Consider the following 24516-nt stretch of genomic DNA (forward strand, 5'->3'; position numbering starts at 1 on the left):
CATGTCCACCTAGAACCTGGAGGGCACAATATTCCCTAGGTTTTAAGAGAACGACAGTCTAATCATAAATACCGTCAAGACAGATCTTCAAAATGTTCTTCTTCTGCGTTCTCACACTTGGCAGATAGAATACTACCGAACACCGTGCAGAACACTCAAAATGTTAAGTTGGAGACATCAGTGACTTCACAGGAACTGTTGAATGAACATGAGCATTGGATCTCTTTCGAGACTATAAAAACACTTGTCCGCTTCCTTCACTGTTTGCAATCTTGCGGAAGCCATCCAGCTCCTGGGTTCCTTCCTCCTCTCCCTCACCCCTAACTCCCTTCAGGATCTTACTGGTAAGACGGAATAGAGTCTTACTGGAGTGTCCTGTGACATTTCTCAAGTCCATGCCCCTCGCCCCAGACCACCGCTTCTACTTTCGTATCGGTCCCTGTGCTGCGTTGAACAGTGTCTCCTCAAAATTCACTTCCTTCCTAGAACCTCAGAATGTGATCTTAATTGGAAATAGGATCATTGTCGATGTAGGTAGTTAAGATGAGGTCATACTAGGGTCAAGTGGGCTCTTAATTTTATATTACTGGTGTCATTTTGAGAAGAGAGGAAGAGCCATGGAGGCAGACAGGAGGGAAGACAGTCCTCTGATGACCAAGCAGAGTTTGAGGTTCCCGTTGCCACAAACCAAGGAATGCCAGGGATTGTCGGCAACGATCACAAGCCCGGAGAATGGCAAGGAAGGAGTTTCCCCCCGGAAGCCTTCAGAGGGAGATGGTCCTCCTGACACTTGGACTTTGAACTTCTAGGCTCCAAAACTGTAAGAGAATATATTTCTGTTGTTCTAAGTCCCTGATTCTGTGGTCATTTGTTACAGCTGCCCCGGGAAAGTAATACAGTCCCCTCCTCGGTCTTCAAGACATGGCAATGACCTTCACACTGGCCCCAGGCCTAGAGTCTAATCTGGCTTTCAACCCACCCTGCTTCCAAGCGCCTGGGTGGTCTTTCTTACACACAAAACCCACCACGGAACTCTCTAGGTTAAAATCCCTCAACCTCTTCACCGGACCTCTAGGATGAAGCCTTTGCTCTGGTAAGGAGAACCTCACTGTCTCATCCCGACCATCCCCCGGGCTTGAAGTGCAGAGCCCCATCCTGATCCTACTGCAACACTGTTCTCTGCCCTTCTTGCAGATTCAGCATCAGTATCACACCAGTGCTCATCATGTATGTCCTTATAATTTTTTTTTAAGATTTTATTTATTTATTTGACAGACAGATCACAAGTAGGTAAAGAGGCAGGCAGAGAGAGAGAGAGAGAGATGGGGAAGCAGGCTCCCCGCTGAGCAGAGAGCCTGATGCGGGGCTCGATCCCAGGACCCTGAGATCATGACCTGAGCTGAAGGCAGAGGCCTTAACCCACTGAGCCACCCAGGTGCCCTTGTCCTTATAATTTGACTCTCCTGCTCAAGAGACAGAGAACACCTCTCCTTACTTTCCTCCTTCAGGAAATATCTTGAGAAGACTAATCAAGCATCACCTCTTCCATGAAGCCTTCCTGAACATCTCCTCTTCATACACTCTGCAAGATGGACCTGACCCTCCCCTGTTTGCGCTGCTTTTGTTACTGGTACACACTTCTCTCTCAGCACAGTAAACATAATTCTCTTTTCTTTCTTCGCCTATGAGGCCCCCAATATTCTCTGAGCTCGCCGAGGAAGCAACTACGGCTGACATAGGGAGGAGAAAGATGTTGGAAGTTAACGACGATAAGTGGGTTTTCCATCACGCTGGGCTCAAAGGGCCTCTGGGGGACACTCAGGAGGCAGTGGAATGAGTGGGCTCTGGAGTGGTTGGTCTGGAGAAGCAGTGAAAGTCATACGACTTGACGAGAACCAAAGAGAAGGCCCTTGAGAGGCAACCCACCACAAGATGGCCGCGGGCCTCGCCGCCGAGTTCCGTGGATCTCCTTCCCTCGGGCGTCCACACACCAGCACGGGCCTCCCCTCTGGCACTGCACCTCCTGGTAGCCCCCGTCCCGGCGGCAGCTCGGAACATAGGGGTGACCAAAGCTGCTCGCTGTGAACCGCTCCACTTCACACTTTGTGGGGCCTGGGAGACACGGGGGCGGGAAAAGGAGAGGACAGCATGGGAACAAGGCTCCTGGGTCGACAGCACACATTCTCTCTGCTTTGACAACGTTTTGAACCCTGGCGCCTGCTTCGGGGGAACAGCCAAGGTGGCTGCGGTGACTCTGAAACCCAAGTGGTCTCCTCCAAGCAGAAACAGGCACATGCCTCACCCCCTCGGTACCCACATCGGAATCGGCCAGAGACGACGAGCCGAACTGCTAGGAACCGTCTCTGCAGTATCCGGTACAGGGTGGTCTCCGCGAAGGTGGGGGCGAGGTCCAGGCCAGCAAAAATGGTGTCATAAATTTCGTCAAGCAACAGCTCCAAACCTGAGCGAGGACAAAAGCATGTCAAGGGCCAGGTGCATTCAGAAAGGAAGCCCTGACCTGGCCAATCACACAGACATTAGGAGGGCCAGTGCCTATGCAGGTATCACCATCTGTCAGGTCCGGTTGAGATTTTAATGGTTTTGGGGACGCCTGGGTGGCTCGGTCGGTTGAGCGTCCAACTCTTGATTTTGGCTCAGTTCATAATCTCTGGGTCATGAGATCGAGCCCCACGTCGGGCTCTGCACTCAGTGGGGAGTCTGCTGGAGATTCTCTCTCCCCTTCTCTCTACTTCCCTTACCACCCCCTCCCAATGGATAAATAAAATCTTAAAAAAAAAAAATGTAATGGTTTCCAAAGTCAGGGCTGCTGTGTACAGTTGTGCCGGTTGTTTGCACCACAAAGGAGCACTGCTAATGAGAGCAGATTAAAATGCATCCTCTGTTCCACTCTCCAGGCTCAGAGCCGCATCTACCCAAAGCGGAGCACCTCCTTCCGGTGAGCACAAAGGCTCCATATGCACCAGCAGCTGTGTTCAAAGCACCATAGATGAACATTTGCAAACTGGGGTCTCTTCAAGACCCAGGGCAGCCTAGCAGGGGAGAAGGCAGACACCGCTCTTTCTGCTTGGCAGGAAATTATACTTAAGCTCCCAGGTTTGGGGAATACCTCTCTCTCCCTCCATTTGCCTGAAGCTGTGCTTACCTGTCTCAGCCAGCTCCCGCCCTTGACTGTCCGCACAGTGACAATACCCAGACACCTCGGGGAACTTGCTCCGGAAGGCACTAAAGGTCACAAATGCATCTGGAAACCTAAGGCAGAAGGAGACTTATGGTCACTGTTTCCTAAAGGATAAGTCTTTTTTTTTTTTTTTTTTTCATCTCATGCCATTTGCTCCATGTTTCTTGCAATAAATGCATTTCTTTTCTAAGCTGGATTTACCTGGCCAGAGCCAAGCTGGATGAGTGAAAATGAGGCTGTGCTCAGCTGTCACCTACTAATTAGTCGTCTCTCTCCCTCGTGAATTTTCACCGGTTTCTACCCAAGCATGTGCCTCATAGGATTAGGCGGAACACAGGTGATGAACCTCACGTTACTGGAGAATAACTTTACTAGACTATAACTCTAGGGACGAAAGGCCAAGTTTGCTTCTCAAACATATGGTGCATTGCAGATGATCTCATTTGGGGAGATCAAACGACTCTAAGCCCCTTACAGCTTTTCCAGAGCTTGAAAAGAAGCCAGATTCCACCATAGGAAATTCTTGAGGACATTTCCCAGCCCCAAAGTTGAAAACATGTGAAATCAACATGACACCACTTAAAGGGCTATGCATTCCTTTCCACGAATGCAGGGAAAGGGTGCCCACGCCGTGTCTGAGCTGGCAACTGCCGTCAGGAGCTAATCGACTGGGTTCCTGACCCTGAAGTAAGACGAAGCTACGTGATAGAAAACCATACTCAACAGTTCTTCCCATGTGCAATGATTTAGCAACCAGAGAGGAATTTTTCATCTTTATGCAACATCGAGAGATTTGCGTTTATGCCCTAGAGGGCTAGCACCTGAGAACCAAGCATAAGGTGTTTCTACCTATGCCCGGAAATATATCCCCAGTCAGTGAGCAGAAGCAGCAGCTCTCTGCACAGACCCACTGCTGTGCCATCTAATCTAGCGAAGCACTGAAAACAACCTTAATGTCCAATGATAGGAAAATTAATAAGTAAATGATGGTAAATTTCTCAAATGGATGCATACATAACATTACATTAAAAGGGTAGAATACAGCACGGCCTGCAAATACACTGTATTTGCAGAAGGTAAGGTATGTTATGTTGGCTACCAATCCTGAAAACAGCAGTGAAAGATAGAGTTTAAACCCAGGTCTTACTGACCACGTGCTGCCTGTGTCTGCCAGTGGTGTTATTCAGTGTATGTTGGGATGTTGGCTGCACCTGGTTCCTGTCCCACATTCTGAAAGGCACGTGACTCTGTTTCATTCAGACACTCTCCTCTGCCTGCCTTTCCCGATATCTAATAGACGTAGAAGGCACGTGTGCTGGAGAACGCAGGGATGGGGCACCTGGCCGGACCGAGGCTCCGAAACCCATTCCAGCCCTAAGCACAGGAAGTTTCTATCACTCTAGACCCATGTTCTGCCGATTCCACCCAAGGCCTGCTTCAGGGTCATGTCCCAGGACCAGTGCAAGTTGCAGGACTCTCGAGCCATCTTCATCCCACCACTTCAGGGTCAGAGACCTCCTCTCTGCATTTACTGTCTTGGGAGCTACCCAGTACCTGGGCCTCCATTGTTTTTTGCATGGACCTCACTCCCGATATCCTTCCTTCTTGCATATACGAGATCACTGTGGCTTCAGCTAGACAGGAAGATGACCTGAAGGCAGCTACTGCCACCTGGTCTCTCCAGGGCTGTCGTCTTCTGGCCTCTGGGCAGACCCCTGGCGCTGACACCTGGAACCCGTCCTTGCCAATGCTGTGTGCCCTGAAAAGAGTTCAGGTCTAGAGGCAGGTGTGTCAGAGCTCCTGCCTTGGCTTAGCCGCATGGGGTCATTGCTCATCATTACTACTCCTGAAAATAATAACAGGGGGGCATGTTCTAAATGATCAGACACTGCACCAAACACCCTCTAATCTCACCAGATCCTCACAACCTCGCTTCAAATGCAGGGAGGGCTTCTGCCATGCTTCCAACCTCCTGCTTATTAGATCCCCGCCCCCCTTCTCTGCCACCCCAACCAAAGTCCAACTACTGAAACTGAACCCAAGGTCTGGAGGAAATGGGGGTAAGGCTCTATCCTAATAGTTGGGCCAATTGGGTTTGGAACCTGGTGTACAGCCAAAGAATTCTCCAGAGGAAGTGAGTCTGGAGTGGGATTCTGAAGCTAGGAACAAGGATTCGGCAAGGAGAGAACGGAGAACATGTCTAGAAGGATCATTAGCATGTCTCCAACTTCAAAGCAGGGGCAGGGGATGACAGTATGGGCAGAAGGAAAAACTGAGAGGCTGATCATCACTGGGGGAGGCACAGGTCTGGTGACGAACGTCGGGACACAAGCATCTCTACCATGAACATGCTGTTCCTGAAGGCTCCATGCCCATTCTCCTTCTAGATATGGGTCTTAGGAAACCGACCGTCCTGTTAGCAGCAGGACATGGTTGAGTCATATAGGACCCTGTGGCATACGGCATTGTCCCTTTTATGAGAATCAGAGGAACAAAGATTTTTCCATCTTCAGTAGAAGAAAAAAATGTGTTCTTCTTAGAAACAGGTTTACTTTTATCTGGTGGAAACCAAATAACTGAGAATGTTTTCTCTTCCTCTGGGTGTAAGGCGCTTGAAGACCAATACGCAGCCCCTTATATTTATGATAAGAAACCTTTATAGCATGAGTGGTGCCGACCTTGCCTTGCCTTATTCTTATTTTCTCTTTATTTTGTCTCCCCTGTGATCGCCTATATTTCCCGTTTCTAGCCTGTTTGGGGATGTCGGAAGAAAGGAGGAAGAGAAAATCAGCACAAAACCTTAAAAATCAAAAATGACGTATTTCATCTAGTAGAGAAGGATGTGTCCCTTCTGTTGAATTAGAGCAAACCCTTAGGAGGATCTTAAGAAAGTTCTTGAGAAAAAAAAAAAAAAAATCATGGTGCAGGGGGAAAGGGAAAGGGTGGCTGTCCTGAGTTGAGGCTCAGATTGGGGCCAACCCAGTTAGAGAAATCACAACTCTGGCTCCGTGGACTATGAAAGGTCAGGCCCTGCCAGGCTCCTGGCCCTAGTCTGGTGCAGACCAGCATCCATGCCCTGAGCTCAGGCAGCAGATACCGCCCCTAAGTCAGACTCTCCACTCCACCCAGAGATGGTTCCTCTAGAAATCCAGCCATCAATTAATAAATTAGCAATTTAGGAGTCAGAAGAGCACCCCTTCAATAGGAGGACCTGGCATGGATGTCTCCTATGAGGGCAACTGGTGGTCAGTCTTCGAAGATTTCTCCCCATGTTCTAGAATGATGTCCCCGTGACACATGTTAAGACACATCTGATCCTTCTCATTGGGTTACCTGATTAGCATGGGTGGCCAAGGATCTAGGGTTGCTATGAAAGTTGGAGTTTGCTTAGTCACTAAGGACAAGAGCTGATAAACCAGTTAACTGAATTTTAGCGTGGACCACTAAGGTCTAGCAATGGTTCAGCTCCTAAAACCTTGACCGACAATCTGCTTGGGCAGAATACGTTTCTCTATTAGTGGCTGCGTGAAGGCAGTAGGAAAGGTGGGGTAGAGTCAGAAGAACCAGCAAAACTTATTCCACACCGTGACATGCTTTTCAAAGTCACCAGCCAAACAGGTGTCCTTAGCCATGGCCTCCAGGAGGCAAAAGGACCTGCTTCAAACAGGCAAACACTATGGCCACGTTCAAGTGCAAATCATCCCCGGGCACATGAAGAACAACACAGCAGGTTGACAAAAGAGCTCACCATAGGCTTCCGGCCTCCCTTCCAGGCCCCATGCAAGTAAGTTAGCTGCTTCACGCTCTCCACTTGGAAGTCTCAAAAAGAAAGCCTCTCAGATTCAGCATTCCAAAACCAAACTTGTGACTTTCCTTTTCCAAACTCATCCTGTACCATGAACCCAGAAACCAGACCTGGGATTGGCTCTTCCTCTCCCTCACCCTCCACCTTCACCAAGTGCCACGGACTCCACCTCAGCAATGTTTCTCCAACCCTTCTGTCTCCTCCTAGTGCTCTCCGCCACGTGCTCTCAGCCCACGCCAACACGGTCTCTCGCCTGGACCCGAGCAGGAGCCCGCAGACCCACAGAGCGGCCTCCCAGCACTCCCCCCTGTTCTTCTCCGGCCAGTCCTTTCTCTCCGAAATTCAAAATATACATGATCTCCCCCCACTCCCCACAGGCTCAAAATTCTTGATGCAATATGGGGGACATACTAATACTAAAAATGACCTCTTGCTTATCTGAAATTCAGTTGTAACTGGACATTCTGTATTTTATCTTCAACCTTAGGGATGAAATCTAGACTCTCTACCTGGCCTCTGGGGTTCCCACCACCAGGCCCTGTGGAGCAGCTAGGCCTGGCCCTGCCTGGCTCAGCTTATCAAGAAACCTCTGAATACGGCTGGGCTTCCCGTAACCAACCACCCAACCCTTCCCATGACCTTTCCAAATCGGAATTCCCCCCTGAGACACACGTGCTTTCATGAAGGAAAGGATCTCATTTCAGGAGTAATATTTTTGTTGTTTGTCTCGAACAATGGATGCTGAGTCTCGAACTTTTGCATTGAACTTGACTGCCCTCTCGTGGAAGGAGCTGTGAACTGTGCCTCAAGCTGTCACCCGCAAAGTTCTTAAAAGCGCTCGTGACAAGCATGGGCTGCAGGCCTACTGTGCACAAGGCTCCGTGCTGGGTGCTGCAGGGAGAGAGCTGAATCGGCGTTGTGTGGGATAGTAAGTAGAGCCAGGAAGCACTAGCGCCCACTGACTGTGCTTCCCGTGAGTTCCTTAGCCTCTGTGTTTCAGATGCGTCATCTCTTCCTAGAGAACTTATTTTTTTTTTTTTGTAAGTATTAAAGTAGGCAGAAGGATGTCAAATTGCCTGTATAGAGTAAGCACTCAGTTGAACTGAGTCCACACTGGTTTGCATCAAGGAGTATCAGTAAATCGAGCTTTGGGGAAATTCTTAGGTGCACATAGGCAGGCCATTCTCTAAGCCTCGGAAGGGGGAAAAAAATTTACGTTTTTTGCACCTGGGCGATATGCGAGGAATCCCTACAGATGCATAATAATTTGTGTTTGTCTCCGTGGTTTCATGGATGAGGTCTCATCAGATCCTCACCAGAACTTAGTGCACAGGGACTTGTCCCTGCCCCCTCCCCATATTTCAGATGGAGGCACTGAGGCACAGGGACACAGAGAGAGTAAATGAGCAGGTCATGTTGCCAAGCAGGGGCGGAGTTAGAATGAGGGTCACAGAGGCAAATGCAATGGGGCCAGGCAGGTAACACGGATGGAAGGAGTAGGCTGAGGGATACAGAGTGCTGGACTGCTGGACCGTGTGTGATCAGTCCAAAAAGGACAGTTCAAACCCGGCTTCTTGGTGCCATGGGGGAATTCAGGAATTCAGAATTTTGTGTATTAAGTTAAATATAAGAAATTGCTGATGTTTAAGTATTTTTACCTATGCAAACAGAAATTTCATGGAGTTAACTTGAAATGCTTCAGTTTTTAAAAGAATATGCAGCTCAAGTAAGACTTGTCACCGGCCAGCTCCTGTGGCCAGGCTGTGAGCCTGAGACCTCTCCCAGCACAGCCCATGGGAACTCTCTCTTGGAGAGGGAAAGAAATGGGTCGCTTGGAAGCCAACCACACAGAGGCTCAGGTTCTCCAAGAGAATTCCCAGCAGCAGCCACAGACTAATACTTTTACTGATCTCACTCAGGGCGTTTCAATCTTGTCTGAGTCTGTGCTGGCCCTTTACAATGCCAAAGGGGCCGTCTTGAGTAACAGAAGCAACCTGGTTACTTGGGTCAAGATCTATCACGCATCTCCTTTTGTACATTTGTTAACCTAAATCCCTACGCTTATGTATAAGTGCGTACAAACACACAATTCACAAAAATGCTTAAATATGATGATGCCCAGGCTTGCAAGAGGGCCATCTTTTCTCCTTCTCTGCTGATTCCCCTCTCCCTACCCCTGCTTCTCCACAGCCGCTTGACCCTGCCGATGGCCATGATCCCCACCCAGTGTGCCCTGACTCATTCATGCCCTGTGCTCACCTAATCTCGTACAGTCCCAAAGAGAATCCTATCCCCGTCTACGCACGTAAAAGGGTGTGTGCTTATTTGTTCCGTAAAAAGTAATCAAACAAGTGCCTTGTATCTTGCCTATTATCATGATATACGGGGCAGCACCCTCTCCAAGTCGACTGGCAGAGTTCCTAGGCGTGCTGTCTAATGGCTGCATGCGTATTTACGGTGGTGGCGTTTATCCAGCCATCCACCTTGGGTCTCTCTGTCGCTTTGTTCTCCATTTTCTGCTATAGCGAGAAACAATGGAGGAGACCTCCCAATACATATGTCCTCACTCTCTGGTCTTTTTATTTCTGTGGGTTGCCTGGCCCAGGCAAGGGGACAGTGGGAGTTCACTTAGTTTTAATTTGGAAGTCTGTTGCCAGCTTGCTTTGTTAAAAAATACTGCTGTCCTTCAGATGCCCAGCAGCTTATGAGAGTGAGGCCTCTCTCAACTCCCTGCAGCCTGGGCCTCTGACACCCCAAAGCCCCCAGTCCCAGCATGAGCAAGAGCCTCAGCAAGGGTTAATGAGAGATGGTCCAAGGTCGGACACACCCCGGAGGCCGGCTCCCCTTACCTGTTGTAGCTCTGAATCAGGTCAAAGATCATCATGTCTGTGGTGTTGACAAACTTGCACTGGACAGGCAGGAACCCCCCATCTGGAGAACACTGCGGTGGTGACTTGTCCCCCACCCCGTGGAGGAGACGGCGGTTTCTTATCTCACAGCTCCTGGGACCTAAACAATTCCGAGGACAAGATTTCAATGCTGAGGTAGGAGTAGGTGCGTCGGCTTCTGCAGTCCGTGTTCGTCCCACACACGTGACCCAGACCCAGGCAGAGTCAGAGTCCCACGCGGGGGACTTGCCACTGACCTCCATGCTGATGCTTCTACCAACCGGCTAGCAAATCCTGGTCGTGCACCATGTGGCGATATTAGAAGTGATAAAACCTACCTCAGCAGCTCTCATTTTCTGTCCTGAGGGCGGGACTCTCTGCCTTTGGTCAGGGAGATCCGACGAGGTCTCGGTTACGGGTGGAGAGCTGCGCACCCGCGGGGTGGGGGGTGGGGCACGTGGGCTGCGGGGAATCCGGAGACTTACACCGGGCCGGCCTCCCCGGCTGGCGCGTCCCGTACACCTCCATCCCTTCTGCATCCACACACCAGCACTGCTCCCGCCCCAGGTCGCACTGCACGGGCGCGTAATCCCCCGAAGCCTGACACCGCGGGAGGGAGGCTGCCGTCGTGCCGTTGATGTAGCCGTTCAGCAAGATCTGCTGCTTCTCCAGCTGGCAGAAAGATGGACCTGAGAGTGCAAGGAGCAGCGTCCGACCGTGCTGCAGGGACAGCTTCAGGCTCTCTCCCTGGAGACCGGGACATGTCCTTCCCACCCCCGGTGGAGAGGGAGTGACAGGCCCATGAACCACGGATCCTCTGAGCTAGCAGAAACCTCAGGACCAGCGCTCCGACTGTCCGGCTTTATCCCAGGACTGCTCCCAGCATCCTATGTGCCAGGTCAGGGAAGGGCAGACTCCACTGTGGCCCGCTGGTCCACGGGAACCCCCCACAGCCCGGGTGCTGCAGAGGGGAGGCTGTCCGCTGGCAGAAGCTTGTCGGAACACATTCCCACGCTCCTGCCCATACCCTCGCTGTGCAACCCTCCCTGCACCGCTCTGGGTCTCCCTCCTTATGTGTAGGGTTGAAACACGACCACCCTCCTGAAGAACAGTGACCTTGACAATCACTGCCTCTGCTGAGTACCGACTGTGGGCCCAGGGTTCGACACGTGCCTTAAATCCTGGGAGGCGGATCCTACATTCCTATGAAAGATGGGGGACCACAGCTCAGTGAGGGCATGGTACTGGGCTGGGGTCTTTCAGCCGGAGCGTGCTGGGAGCCAGCCTACTCCCCAGGCTGGCCAGGCCTGCCACGAACAACCCGTGCCCCAAACAGAGCTTTTCTCCTTAAAGGAGATCTTTGGCTCCAGGCTCAGTATCACCATTTAAAGATGACCAGTCCCCACCGGACTTTGTCTTGGGCTTAGCTCTGACGTGCTTTACAGGGAGGCTGTGTTTCTTTGACTACACGTGATAATACTTGTTTTTGATGCGGAAATGCTCACCTAGGTCTCAGATTTTAGAAACACCAAGGTGAGAAAGCACTAGGCGTGTCTGTGGCCTAATTCTGCTTCCAGAGACCTTGGCTGTCCGGCCTGTGGCTCCCTCAGAGCCAGGCATGTAGCCCGCAAGTGGGCCGGTTCAGCACCTGTTTGCTGAAACAATGACTTGACGGGCCCACTGGAGTTTCAAAGAAGTCCCGCAGGAAGTAGGGCCTCGTGTGCAGGACTGTTATCCTAATTGGAAGAGGAACCTCCAGCAGCCCAGAGGGAGACCTGCCGGTCACAGGAACCCGTTTCCCCCGGAGGCCCCCTCTGGCACTCACAGGCCACGGGCCGAGCAGGCTGCCTGCTGCCAGGCACCTCCCGGCCGTCGGCGTCCACACACCAGCAGGAGCCCCCATCGTTCTGGCACTGGACGGTCCTGCAGGCAGGAGAGACACACACAGACAGCATTACTGGGGCCCCGAGCTGCAACCCAGCCTAGTCTTCCTCTCCTTTCCAGTCTTCCAAGTTTTCATTCGTTTAAATTAGGGAGCCATGGAGTGGAGGGGTGAGTAACACGGTGCCAAAGCCGGCCTTTTCCTGTCCTGCTCATCCCCGTGACATCTCGGCCGTCCATCCTCCAGCCATCCCATCTACAGGGTCTGTGGCACACGCCCGCCCCACCATGTGGCTGCCACCTGGCAATCCGCTGCAGGGGGTAAAGAAAGTGCCCTTGTGGCCCAGGGGTGGGCAAAACAGCCAGTGAGGTTCAGGCCACCAGAGAGCAGAGCCTCGGGTGTGGGTTACACAAGGAGGCACACTTGGGTTGCCTGGGATACGTGGTGGCTGCGGTGAGGCCGGCAGGAGGATCGGCTGTCCTACGAGGGGCAGAAGGAGGTCAACAGGGCTCCGGGTGAGGAGAAAAGCAAATACAAGCCCCCTGAGGAGGACCGGGGTGTCTGGAACTGCAAGTGGACAGCGACACAAATAAAACCACAAAGGTGAGCTCCCCCCAGCTCCCCCCAGCCCTTATGTCGCTCCAGACATCCCAGATGCCCAACGAGGGGCTGGACCACAGGGTCTCTGCGCTCTGGGGAGTAAGGCACTGCCAGATGCATTAAGAGCACATAAAAAATGAAGGTCGGCAGCGATGTTGCGCAGGGGTTCCCAGAACACAGTCCACGGACAGAGCTCCCCTCATCCAATGTGACTGGAATAGCACAGGAACGTCAAAATCCAGGCCCACACAAAGGATTCCTGTGCGTTCTGCTGGGAAGTCGTGTATATTATGGCTCCGTTCTATAGGGAGAGCCCAGGACGCACGTTCACATTAGGGCGGCCAAATACCCCTTCCGGAGAGGAGCTCACTATGGGGAGACAGAAGTGCCTGGCCCAGATCGCTGGCCTTAGCGGGGCCGAAGTCCAGGCAGCTTGTCCTTCCCCTGACCTCTGACTTCTCACAAGTACCCACAGAGGACAGGAGGCACCAACGCATCGATCCCCCCACACCTTTCATTAAAGCAATTACACTGCAAGTTTTGGCAGGAAAAAAGGGAAGTCCTTGGTCCCGTCTGGGATGAAGCAGTGATTGGGACACTCTGGGTCAGATTATCCAGTGTCCATCAGCCTGAGGAACAGATCCTAGAGGAGGACACCTGTCACCCTCCCTCCCGGTGACAGTGTCACATGTCATGGACACGAGTGGGGGAGAGTGAGGGCACCTCACAGGGTCGGGGGGAGGGGTGCAGATAAGCTTTAACATTTCTTAGGGCCCCAGGGGTCCACAGGGCTGGCGAAGTCTTACTGGTAGCTGCCGTCTTCTGCGCACTGAGGAACGTGGTCCGCTCCCCTCAAAAAGGCTGCCTCCCTCCGCAGCTCGCAAGGACGCAGGGGCTGGGCGTCCACCTGGTATTCTGGGGAAAGGGAAGCAGCTCATCAGGGAAGAGTGTGGATGGGATTTCTTTGACAATGATGGGCTCCCCAAAACACAGATGCTCTCCTGAGTTGTATTTCCGGCGTCATCATCAATAATCACCTTCTAACTTGCAACTTGGCGGTTATTCACGTGTTTCCAAGTAGGCCATTGGCTCATTTAACCCTCAGCCTCTCCCAGGAAGTGATGTCTGCATTTTACCCTTGTGTCACTAAGACAGTGACAGGAACCTGCTCAAGGTCAACAGTTGGCAAGAGCAGGATTCAAAGTCAACTCTCAGACCCTCACGCTCCCCTGAACCTCAGTGGGGTTAGGTCTGAACACCAGAAAGAAGGTGTTCTTGGATTTATCAAGCCACCCCTGGGGGCAGGACACTTTCTTGGCACAGGTCAGAAATGCAAACTAATTAGTAGCTCCCCCAAGTCGTATTTGTATGTCACCCCGGGAGGGAGGTGTCACTGGCTTACTTTTCCAACAAGAAAACCAAAGCGTAGACTTATCCAAAGTCACCCAGCAAGTGGCCGAGCCGCTGCTGGAACTTATGTCTATTTCAGTGAACAGGTGAATTTGTTTTTTTTTTTTCACTACCTGCAGACTACTCTCAAATGCCTCCCACAGATGGCCTCAGCCTGAGAGAGCTAAGGAAATACAAAAAAAAAAAAAAAAAAAAAAAAAAAAAAGGTCAGTGCCAAAATTCACTAAAAGGATGGGGTGGAATGAGCTAAAATTGAATTAGGGAGATCTGATTTCCCATCTGTTCTCCACCAATCACTGGTTCCGTGAACTCAAGGCAATTCAGTCTACTTCTCTGAACCTCTGTCTCTTCATCTGAATTCCCTCCTTGGGACATCATGAGGACTGAATGAGATCAGAAATGCCCCGAAGCACTGGGGCCAAGCCCGGCTGACATCGGAGCTGTGGCCTGAGAGCTCCCTCCAAACCCTCTGCTCCGTGGCCTTGGGCTCGTAACTCACCGAAGATGTTGGCCGACGCCAAGCAGGCTGAGCCGAGTAGACTGAAGACCCACAAAGTCAGGGCCATTTTTGTGGGCCCTTCTGGGGATGGAGGGGTAGAAGCCACTGCCCGCCCTTGGCCCTGGCCAGGGAGCCTTTATAGCCCTGCCCCGGAACCAGCTCCCCTGCCCACGGGCACTCAGTGACGCAGCGCCTGCCCTGTTTTCTCTGCTGGTCACAAGGGGGCCTCCACCTGCGTCTGCCCACTCTGAGGACACTCATGTGGCCAGTGGGGCATGAGGATCCTGTTGAGGCTCTGTGGAGCAGAACAGGGCTGGGCAGCTTTGAAGTTCACCTTCACAAATGAAGGCCAAAGCTCTTCAGCTCTGTGGGCATCAGGCTCAGCCCTCCCAGGAAAAAAGCAGTTCCTCCCTCCCTTCTTCCCTCTCTTCCTCCTTCCTTCCTTTCTCCTTCCTCCATTCCTATCTCCTTCCTTTCTCCTTCCCTCCTTCCCTTGCTTCCTACTTCTATCAATATTTTTTAGACTCCCCTGCCACGAGTGAACTCTATTCTAGGCAATGAGAATACAGCAGGAAGCAGGCAACGTTATTAGTATAGAATATAAGAGTTTTAGTGAGAAAAGCCAAACACACACACACACATTCCTATTCGTACTGATTCTCCTCTCTCCTCTGTCCCTGGACTTCCGAATCCTCAGCCCAAAGGCGGCAGGAGCGGAGCCTTCCACACAGAGGCTAAAAAGCAGTGCGCTTTCTCTCGGCAAAGCCAGACGCCTTCCTTTACTCCTCTCCCTGCATGACCCTGGAACACGCACCTCGTGCTCTTGAGCCCCTGCCTCCTTCCCTGGAAAACAGAAGAAAAAGGAGAGTAACAACACACACTGACTTGCTGGGTTTGCTGCAAGGGGAAAAAAACGGGACTTGAAGAGTCCGGGCTCGAGAGAAGCGGGCAGTTAATATTATGATTTTCTCATTTTGCAAATGACATGGTGCCAGGGAGTGACGGATTCACAGAACAGCCTGTAGGATGAGGGACTGGTGACAGGTAGGGGCAGGGGTGGTGGGCTGGCAGGGAAGACCTGGCTGAGGCCCCTCGAGTGGGAGGGAGAGCCGGAGAGGGTCTGGCGGGATGCTAACCCGGGGCGGGGAAGGCAGGACAGGCTAGGAGGGGAGCACGCTCTGCACCCAGGACGGGAATGAGGGACCCTGACCGCAGAGCACAGAGCGGGGGGCTGTACCCCCCAGTAGAGGCGCCATAAACATTACGAGAGTTCACACAGGGCAAGTGCTTAAAACAGCCCCGCTTGTAACTCCCCAACGTTGGTTACCTTCATCATTATCATGTGCATGATTCAAAGGACAGAAAGTAAAACTCAACAGTTATTTTAACTGGCAGGGAGTGGGATTAAAACTGGGTAAGAAATCCTGTTCTGTACATCCTATCTGGGGAATCACATGTGCCCTAGGCTTGAATATCCCTAACTCAGCCCCAGGTCCAGGCCCAGCCCCAGGCCCACCCCAGGCCCGGCACCAGGCCTGGCACTAGGCCCGGCACTAGGCCCAGCACTAGCCCCAGACCCAGCCCCAAGCCCAGCCCCAGGCCCAGCCCCAGGCCCAGCACCAAGCCCAACACCAGCCCCAAGCCCAGCCCCAGCTCCACGCCCAGCCCTAGCCCCAGGCACAGCCCCAGGCCCACCCCAATCCCAACCCCAGCCCTAGGCCCAGGCCCAGGCAAAGCTCCAGCCCCACTCCAGGCCTAGCACCAGCCAGAATTGGTGGTTAAGCTTCAAGTCTACTCTGCCTGAGCGCTCTGCACACATTTCAAATTCAACATGTCCCCAGACGAAGCTTCTCGACGACTTCTTCTTGCTATCTTTCTAATGGCAAAGCTGAATGACATCCTCACCTCTCCACTCACCTCTTGGCAGCCCCCAAAGCCCACCAGCCAAACCTCATTCCCATGCCTTGGGCCCCCAGGGCTGGACTAGCCACCGGCATGGCTGCTCACCCTGGTCCTCACCAGGCTGTTCTCCAGCTGCAGGGCTGGGGGATGGACAATCACTGCACAGGTGTTCTAAGGTCAAGACCACGGGCAGCTCCTAAGACCACCTAGCCCTGGGGGGTAGAGGGCTGGGAGGGGATTACTAATAATGAGATGTAGATTTCGGGCAAAGACACCGTGAGAAGGAATGTTGGTGTTTACTGGAAAAGGAGGTGTTACAGGAAAAACTCCCCCACCCAGCCCCTCTGACACAGGACAAGTGACACCCCTCATGATGGGGATCCAGCAGCCCCTCCTCCTTATCCCCAGAGATCCATTCCAAGACCCCAGGGGAGGGCTAAACCTGCAGATAAGCACCAAACCCCGTATGTACTGGGTTTCCCCCATACTTACACACCTATGATAAAGTTTAGTTTCCAAATGAGGCACTGGAAGAGATTAACAACTAACCCTAAAAGAGAACAGTCACGGCAATAGCCTGTAATAAAAATGTGGGAATGTGGTCTGTCTCTCAAAAATCTAACTGTGCTATGCTCGGCCTGCTGAGGAGGAGGCAGCTGACAAACACCTCTGCGATGGGATGCAGTGGGGGGGTGACAGGGCACTGTGATGCATGGTGACCCCAGTGTCAGTCTGCTACTGCCTTCCGACATTGGTCAGGAGGAGGATTGGGTCTTCTGGAAGCATGGCTGACCTGGCCGCCGGAACTGAGCCCCAAGAGTGAAGGGTGGGTGAGGGGCTAGCGGGAGGCCCAGCACCACGCCGTGCTGAGTCACTGCCTCTGGCCCAGCCTCTGGCCTGCTTCACTGGGTCTGGTGCTGGGGGAGCAGGGGCGGGGCCCTGGAACCCTGGAATGCAGGGGGCCGTGAGGGCTCCCCGCACCGCCCCGGGGCTGCAGGGATGCCCATGAGGAGCACAGAAGAGGTGCTTCTCTCCAGCAGGCAGCAGAGCGCAGAGCTGGGGCCGGCGCCAGGCTCTTGGCCCTTCTCACGGTGACTCAGCTGCCCCCGTTGTGCTGGCCGAGAGCCTGGAGACACGCAGGGACACATGGGGACACACAGGCCTCTGTGGTGATGCCTGCTCAGCTCCTCTCCAAACCACCCATGCCTGGCTCACAACTGGGATGCTCAGACCCCGAATGTGACCGCAGAACCTTCCTTTCGGCTCCTGCCTGCCCTGATACTGGGGGGCTTAGTGAAGATGTTAGGGACAGAGAGCAACTAGAATGAAGAGGAGGAAAATAGCTGGAAAGCCAGCATCCTCTCCAGCAGGATCCCAAGACCTGACCTTTACTGCCCACCTGCTTGTACCCACCAACCTCTGTCCAATGTTTTTCCTAAGCTCTCCTTTCCGGCTTCTCTCTCATCGAAGGCTGGAGACCCCAAGATGGGAATGGAAACTACGCCTGGAGCAATAAGGACTGTGCAGACCATCCGGGCCAGTTTGAGCTCAACCCCCAACTGATGCCTGCACAGGAGGACCCTGGAGTGACCCTGGAGTGACCTGTAGTTACCACTACCTCATTATAGTGCTAAAATCCCCACCCATGGAGGAGCACAAGCCCCATAAACATAACACACAGTGTATGTGCAGGCATGTCTCCTTAGGCACTCGCACAACCTTATGCCCAACCCCACAGACAATGACGAGGCTTCCCTAGCTAAATCATCATCCCAACCCTAAATAAAGGAACCCATTCACCCTTCCTGGGGAGTCACAGCTTTGGAGGTTATTCCCCGCGATCTCCTTATTTGCTGGAAATAGTTTCCTTTGTGTGACAACTCTACCTGGTGTCCTCTCTACCTGTAACTCATACCAAGGAGCAAACTCACACGAGTTCACTTACAACATCAGACTTACAAACAGTCCCTGTTTCTGACATCCGTCAGCTGCCGCCCACCACGGAGAATCACTCCCCAGAAGCCTCTCCTCTATGCCAGCCTGCTACCATGTTACTGGGTTCCATGCCACTGCCTCGGACAGCTTCTCCCCTCCTCCCCCATACCCAGTGACTCAAGAGTCACATCCCTCCTCCTGGGTTGCTGGAGAAATCACCAAAATTCCTGAAAATCTTTTGCATGGTAATTGCTCTATTCCAGCAAGCCTCACTGAAAAAAAAAACTGTGGCTCTACTTCCATCCATGCTAGCAAAGGTAAGTTGGGGACCCTAGAAATCCACCTTTGCCAAACTATAAGGCGGCTCCCCAAGTGCCTTTTCAGGTTGGAGACAGGATGGTCATGTGAGAAGTGGGAGTTTCACCCTGGCTGGGCAGTAATGAACCCCTCCATGGGGTCAGTGGTTCTGGACTGATGCTTCTGGTCCCGTCTTCTGACATGGGTCTAGGTTCTCTGTAAGCATCCTATACAGTGGCCCATTCAAGGGATGCTTCTCCCTCACCCTTACTATGGGGTCCCCCTTTGTGGCTCTAAGTTGGAACTTGTCAATAGTCCCATGATCCTAGCCCTCTCTTCAGAGAAACCCAACAAGAGCGCCAAGATCTGAGTGCAGTCTGGTCCAATGTTTTCAAGTCTGTTCTGATTTGGTAACCGTTAAGATCCTTTGCTTTCTCTAGTGCCTCTTTTCAAAGCAATTGCCTCTCCCGTGAGGTTCCACTTCCTGCCTGATCAGCCTGCTCTGGCCCCCGGAGCTCCATTGTCCATTTGAAATCAGGCCAGTCCGCCTTCTAAGATCTCAGCCTTTCTCCCACACCATATTCTCTTGTTCTCCTATCTTCTAAAGTTGTTTTCAATTCCCCAGTGCTCCTGTGCTGATTTTATTGAAGCATACTTTTTTAACGACTGCATTTCCTCCTTGATTTCCTGGGAAAGCCTGACTCCTAGACAGAGCTATTTCAAGGATAGAACCTTAAATTGCCTGGGGGTTTGTAATAATTTCACTGAATTCTTCTCTTTCCAAACTACAAAGATAGCATATTATAATTATCTTCTCACATTCTTCTCCCTTCAACTTTTTAAAATTTATAATAGGCCTTACAATTTTAGATTTACAGAAAAACTGAGCATAGAAAGTTCCCATATACCTTCCTTCACATAGGTGAAAGATACTAATATCTTGCATCCGTGTGGTGCACTTGTTACAATTATTGGGGCCATATGTATACATTAACTAAATCCATAGTTCACACTAAGTTTCATTCTTTGTGTCTTTTTTTTTTTTTTACTTATTTTGAAATAATTTTTTAACTTCTGCAGAGATTGAAATAGTGGTACAGTTCCCTCTTTAATCAATTTCACTGAACCTTAACATCTTACACAATCATATTGCAATTACCAAACCAAGAAATGATCATCAATATAATACTATTTAACTACAGACTTCAGTGAATTTCACCAGCTTTTCACTAATATCCTTTTTTGTCCCAGGATCCAATCCAGGATCTCACATTCCATGAACCTATAAAGTCTTCTTAGTCTCCTCCTCAGAAAATATTAAAGAATGTACACAAATTCTAGGATTAATAAGTGAGTTTAACAAAGATACTAAAAAATCAATTTTACTTATACTCTAATAATTAAATATCTGAAAATGAAATTGAAAAAAACAATTCCACTCACAATATTAAGAATTAAATATTTTGAAATACATTCAACAAAAAGTACAAAATCTAAACACTGGAAACTACAAAACATTGCTGAGAAAACAACACAGAAACTCTGAACCAAAGGAGAAATACACCATGCTCTTGGATCAAAAGGCTCAAGTGTTAAGGTGGTAACTGACCTGGGGATTCAGTGCAATTCCTGTCCAAATCACAACATGTTCTGAAAAGTTGAAAATCTGATCCTAAAATTTGTATCAAGAATCAACAAACCCAGCATTATCAAGAACAGTTAAGAAAGAACATAATTAGAGGAATTACACTGCCTGATTCCAAACCCTACTATAAAGTCGTAGTAATCAAGATGGTGTGGTGCTGCTTAAAGAGAGACACATCGGTCAACGGGAAGAGAATGCAGAGTACAGGTATAAATCTACATGATTACCGCCAACTGATTTTCAACAAAGGCACCTAGGTAATTCAAGGGAAAACAGTATTTTCAATAAATGGTGCTGGAACGTTGGATACCTACGTGGAAATTAAAACGAGATTGCACAGTACACCTATTAGAAGAGCTAAAATAACAAACACTGGCAACACCAAATGCTGGCAAGGATGGGGAGCAACCAGCTCTCATCCATTCAACTGCCCCTAACTTTTTAGGACTGTTTTTGGATTCTCTATTCTGTACCATCAATCTATATCCCTCTTTGCCATCTCTACAGCGTCTTAATGACTGTAGCTTTATAATAAGCCCCAATCAGAAGTTGTCCTTTGTTCTTCTTTTTCAAAATTGCGTAGGCTATTCTAGGTCCTTTGCATTTCCCTATGAATTCTAAATTCTAGAATCAGCTTGCTGATTGCTGCTTCAAAGTCTGTGAGGATTTTACTTGGAATTGCATTATATCTACTGGTCAGTTCTGGGGAAACTGACACTTAACAATATTGCATCTACCAATCCCTGATCTTGGTATATTTTTCTATTCCTTTATCTCATCTGTATTCTAGGCATTGTTTTCTACTTTTCTATGTACAGGTTCTGCATGTCTATTTTCAGATTTACCCCTAAGTATTCACATTTTTGATGCTGCTGAAAATGGTATTTTTAAAAAAATCCAATTTTCAGTAGTTTGTTGCTAATGTGCAAAAAGATTAGTTCTAGCAGCATTCTGGTAGATTCCTTACACTATTTCCTCTACATGTCATTTGGAAATTTCTTTCTTCTTTTCCAAGTAGTAAACCTTTTTTTCTTCCTTTATTGTTCAGTGACACATTGCACTAGCAGGACTTCCAGAACAATGGTGGTTAGAAGTGAAGATAGTGGACATTCTGACCCTCTTCCTTATCTTAGGGAAAGAAGTATTCATTTATCATTAACATAAAGGGTGTTTCTCGGTCATTGCCCTTTATATTAATGCAAATTCCTGTCCATTTCTTTTCTGAGTTTTTAATCATGAATAAATCCTGAAACATAAAATGCTTTTTATTGAGATGAACATATTTTTATTTTGATGACATATTACACTGATTTTTTAAAATATTAAACCAAATTTGTATTCCTGTGGAACACTCAACTGAATCTATCATTCTTACAATGGATCACCAGATTCACATTGCTTATATTTGGTTGAGGACTTCGGTGTCTATTCAAGAGGACCATGTATTGGTTTGTAATTTCCTTTCCTTTTGGTGTCTTTTCCTGGTTTGGCATGAGGTCAAAGTTGGGTCTCCAAAAGTTAAGTGTTCCTTTCTTCTCTATTTTCTGTCAGTGCTTGTGCAACATCGAGATTTCTTCCTTAACTTTTTCATAGAATTCACATTCAGGCCTGGAGTCTTGAGAAAACACTTTTAATTATGAATTCAATTTATTTAATTTCTTTGAGTCACTTTTGGTAATCTTTTGAGGAATTCTTCCACTTCAGGTAAGCTGTCAAATTTTATTGGCATATAACTTTATGGTCATATCTTTAAAAATGGTTTGTAGGACACATAGTAATGTTCCCTTCTCCATTCTAATTTTTGATCAGTCTATGTAGGAGTTAACCAATTTTACTGATTAGCTTAAAGAACCATTTTGGTTTATCTGGTTTCCCTATTGCTAGCATATTGTTTTTATTTTCATTTAAAGTATCTTCTGATTCTACTTTTAACTTTTCTGTCTCATGGTTATTTTACAAATGTGTTAATAATCTCCAGTCATGGTGGGGAGGGTGGTTTCCAGATATCCTATACAGATTTCTAGTTTAATTCCATTGTCACCAGAGAACATACTATGATTTCAATTATTTTAAATGTATTGAGACCTGTTTTATTGCCTAGTATACTGTCCATCTGATTACTCCATTTGTTCGTGTTCTATATCCTGATTTTTTTTTCTTTTTAATATTTTTTAAAGGTTTTATTTATTTATTTGACAGAGGGAGAGAGATCACACGTAGGCAGGGAGGCAGGCAGAGAGAGAGGAGGAAGCAGGCTCCCCGCTGAGCAGAGAGCCCAATGCGGGGCTCGATCCCAGGACCCCGAGATCACGACCTGAGCCGAAGGCAGAGGCTTAACCCACTAAGCCACCCAGGCACCCCTATATCCTGATTTTCTACTTGTTCTATCAATTAGGTTTAAAGGAGGGTTGAAATACTGAATTCTAATTTAGATTTTCCCCATTTTCTACTCAGTAATATTTCTGTTCGCTACATGTATTTTGACATTCTAGTAAGAAGCCTATATGTCCACTTTTTAATTGTAATTTATTTTTTTCATGGACAAAAGGGAGAATGATAGAGATCTATAAGTATAATGGTAAACAACATTCTCCTGGGAAGTGAAACGGAAAGGCAGAAATGAGACTGTAAAAAAATACGTGAAAGTTCCCAATGTCAATAAGCTTGCTTGCGTATTTTGAAAACAGATGTTGTAAGTAGCAAAATGATTGATTCTATTACATACATTTAAAAATAGAAGGTTGATTTTAATATGCCAGTATTTACAAACTGGAAATCACACCCTCTACAATTGTTTAAATTTATGGTGAATAGTTTCAAATGGCAAAAGCAAAGGTCCACTGCCCATAGCAGTGTCCTCTGCTATGCATAACTTTATTGTTTTTTTCCTCCCCTTCCGCCCCCTTTCATCTTCCTCACTCCATCTTCCTTGGATGAGCTCTTAAACACAGTAAACATACTTAAGTTTTACCTTCAGATCCACTTTTAGGGGTACCCAATGACATAGGTACCAGGAGCAGATAATTTTCCAAAATTCCTATACAGAGGTCAGAAAACATTCAAAGACTTTTTTTTTTAAGTTAATGTACATATTCTATTTCCCCCAAACCCCTCTACCTACAAATATAATTACCTTTCCATTATTTGCCTCTCTGGCTCCTTGTAGTCTTTGATATCACCCATCTCTGAAAAACAGGCTTTCAATGTTTCTGATAGACTATGACCTGGTGAGTTCTAGATCCAGCCACATAACCCAATGGCTGGCACAAGGATGACACTCAACGTGACCACTGCATCTAATTTTCAACATCACAATTTAATCAAAGCTTCTGGGAACTTGATTTGCTTCATCTACCTCTCAGCACAGTTCTGTTAGCTGTCCTGCACATCTGACGGGTGAAGAGCCCCCGAGCTCAGAGAGATCACCGCTAGTCATGTGCCAGAGTGAAAACGGGAGTGGCGTAACTGCAGAGCTCACGCCAGTCCCCCAGGGCCGGGTACAGCGCTCCCGGACGTTGCTCCTCTGTAGCAGGCACAGCACAGGGTACTAGAGGCGGCCTGGGATATGGAGGAGAAACTGAAGCTCCAGTAATTGCCCGGGTTTGTAGAGACACAAAGGAGAATCTTCCAGAAGAGAGAAATGTTAAGGAGGCAAGCCATGGAAATGAGCATGGTCTAACTAACAATGAGGCTGTACTTAAATGAATTTGAAAGCCGGATGACACAGACCTGATCTGAAGCAGGGAATCACTAGCAGCTTCAGAGAAGACAACTTAACTGACAAAATCAGCCAAAACACACCTCTGCTGGAGGCCATAAGCTTGACCAGCACAGCATCTGCCATCTTGAACCTGCCACTTAAGTCTCCCTGAGAACATGTTTCTGAATCAGCTTCCCCATCTTGAAAAGGACCGTTTGCCCAACTATCCACACAAGCATTAAACCAGACTCTACAGGTAATGCACCACACTGGCATAAAGCAGGCGTTCGGCAACTCTGAATCTTCTAGCCTGGCAAGTGACCGTTTTTCATGAACTACAGTGATGGCAAGGTTAAAATGTCAGGAGGCCAGTATCAACACCAGTATTAACACAGCACAATGTGATAAAAAACTAGAGATGGCAAAGGAGGTGAACAGCGTTTGTTCTGAGCAGGCAGCACAGGTGGTGATGGGACAGATATGGGGAGACTGTGAGTTTCAAGCTGGGGCTCTCAGCATAATGTCACAGCAGAGAGTGAAGGTGGAGGGGGTCCAGTTGACTGGAGGGGAAATAGGGTGCTTTGTTTCAAACACGTGGACTATGAGTTTGTGAGGAAATAAATCAGTGAAAATGAGAGTGCTAAGAAACTAGGAGAGTGACTGGATTCCTTTAAGGAAAGAGTGCATTGTCCTTGAGTTTTAGAATACTAAGTCAGGAGGACCACGCACACGCATGAGGGAGTACCAGTTATAT

The 24516-nt window shown here is 49.1% G+C and overlaps 1 protein-coding gene across 1 annotated transcript in view; it reads right to left on the reverse strand.

Annotated features, from left to right (window-relative positions):
* Positions 1-14350, reverse strand: part of TG (thyroglobulin) — a gene marked incomplete at its 5' end in the record, with an annotated part of 244264 nt that extends 229914 nt beyond the window's left edge. The window contains 8 exons of the mRNA XM_080800604.1: positions 1927-2112; positions 2318-2461; positions 3164-3270; positions 9854-10013; positions 10378-10581; positions 11718-11815; positions 13181-13289; positions 14284-14350. Coding sequence (XP_080656730.1) covers positions 1927-2112; positions 2318-2461; positions 3164-3270; positions 9854-10013; positions 10378-10581; positions 11718-11815; positions 13181-13289; positions 14284-14350 — 1075 coding nt within the window. The remainder of the gene's footprint in view (positions 1-1926; positions 2113-2317; positions 2462-3163; positions 3271-9853; positions 10014-10377; positions 10582-11717; positions 11816-13180; positions 13290-14283) is intronic.
* Positions 14351-24516: the final 10166 nt, after the last annotated feature.

The sequence above is a fragment of the Martes martes genome, assembly GCF_963455335.1.
Source record: "Martes martes genome assembly, chromosome: 4".
Classification (NCBI taxonomy): Eukaryota; Metazoa; Chordata; class Mammalia; order Carnivora; family Mustelidae; genus Martes; species Martes martes.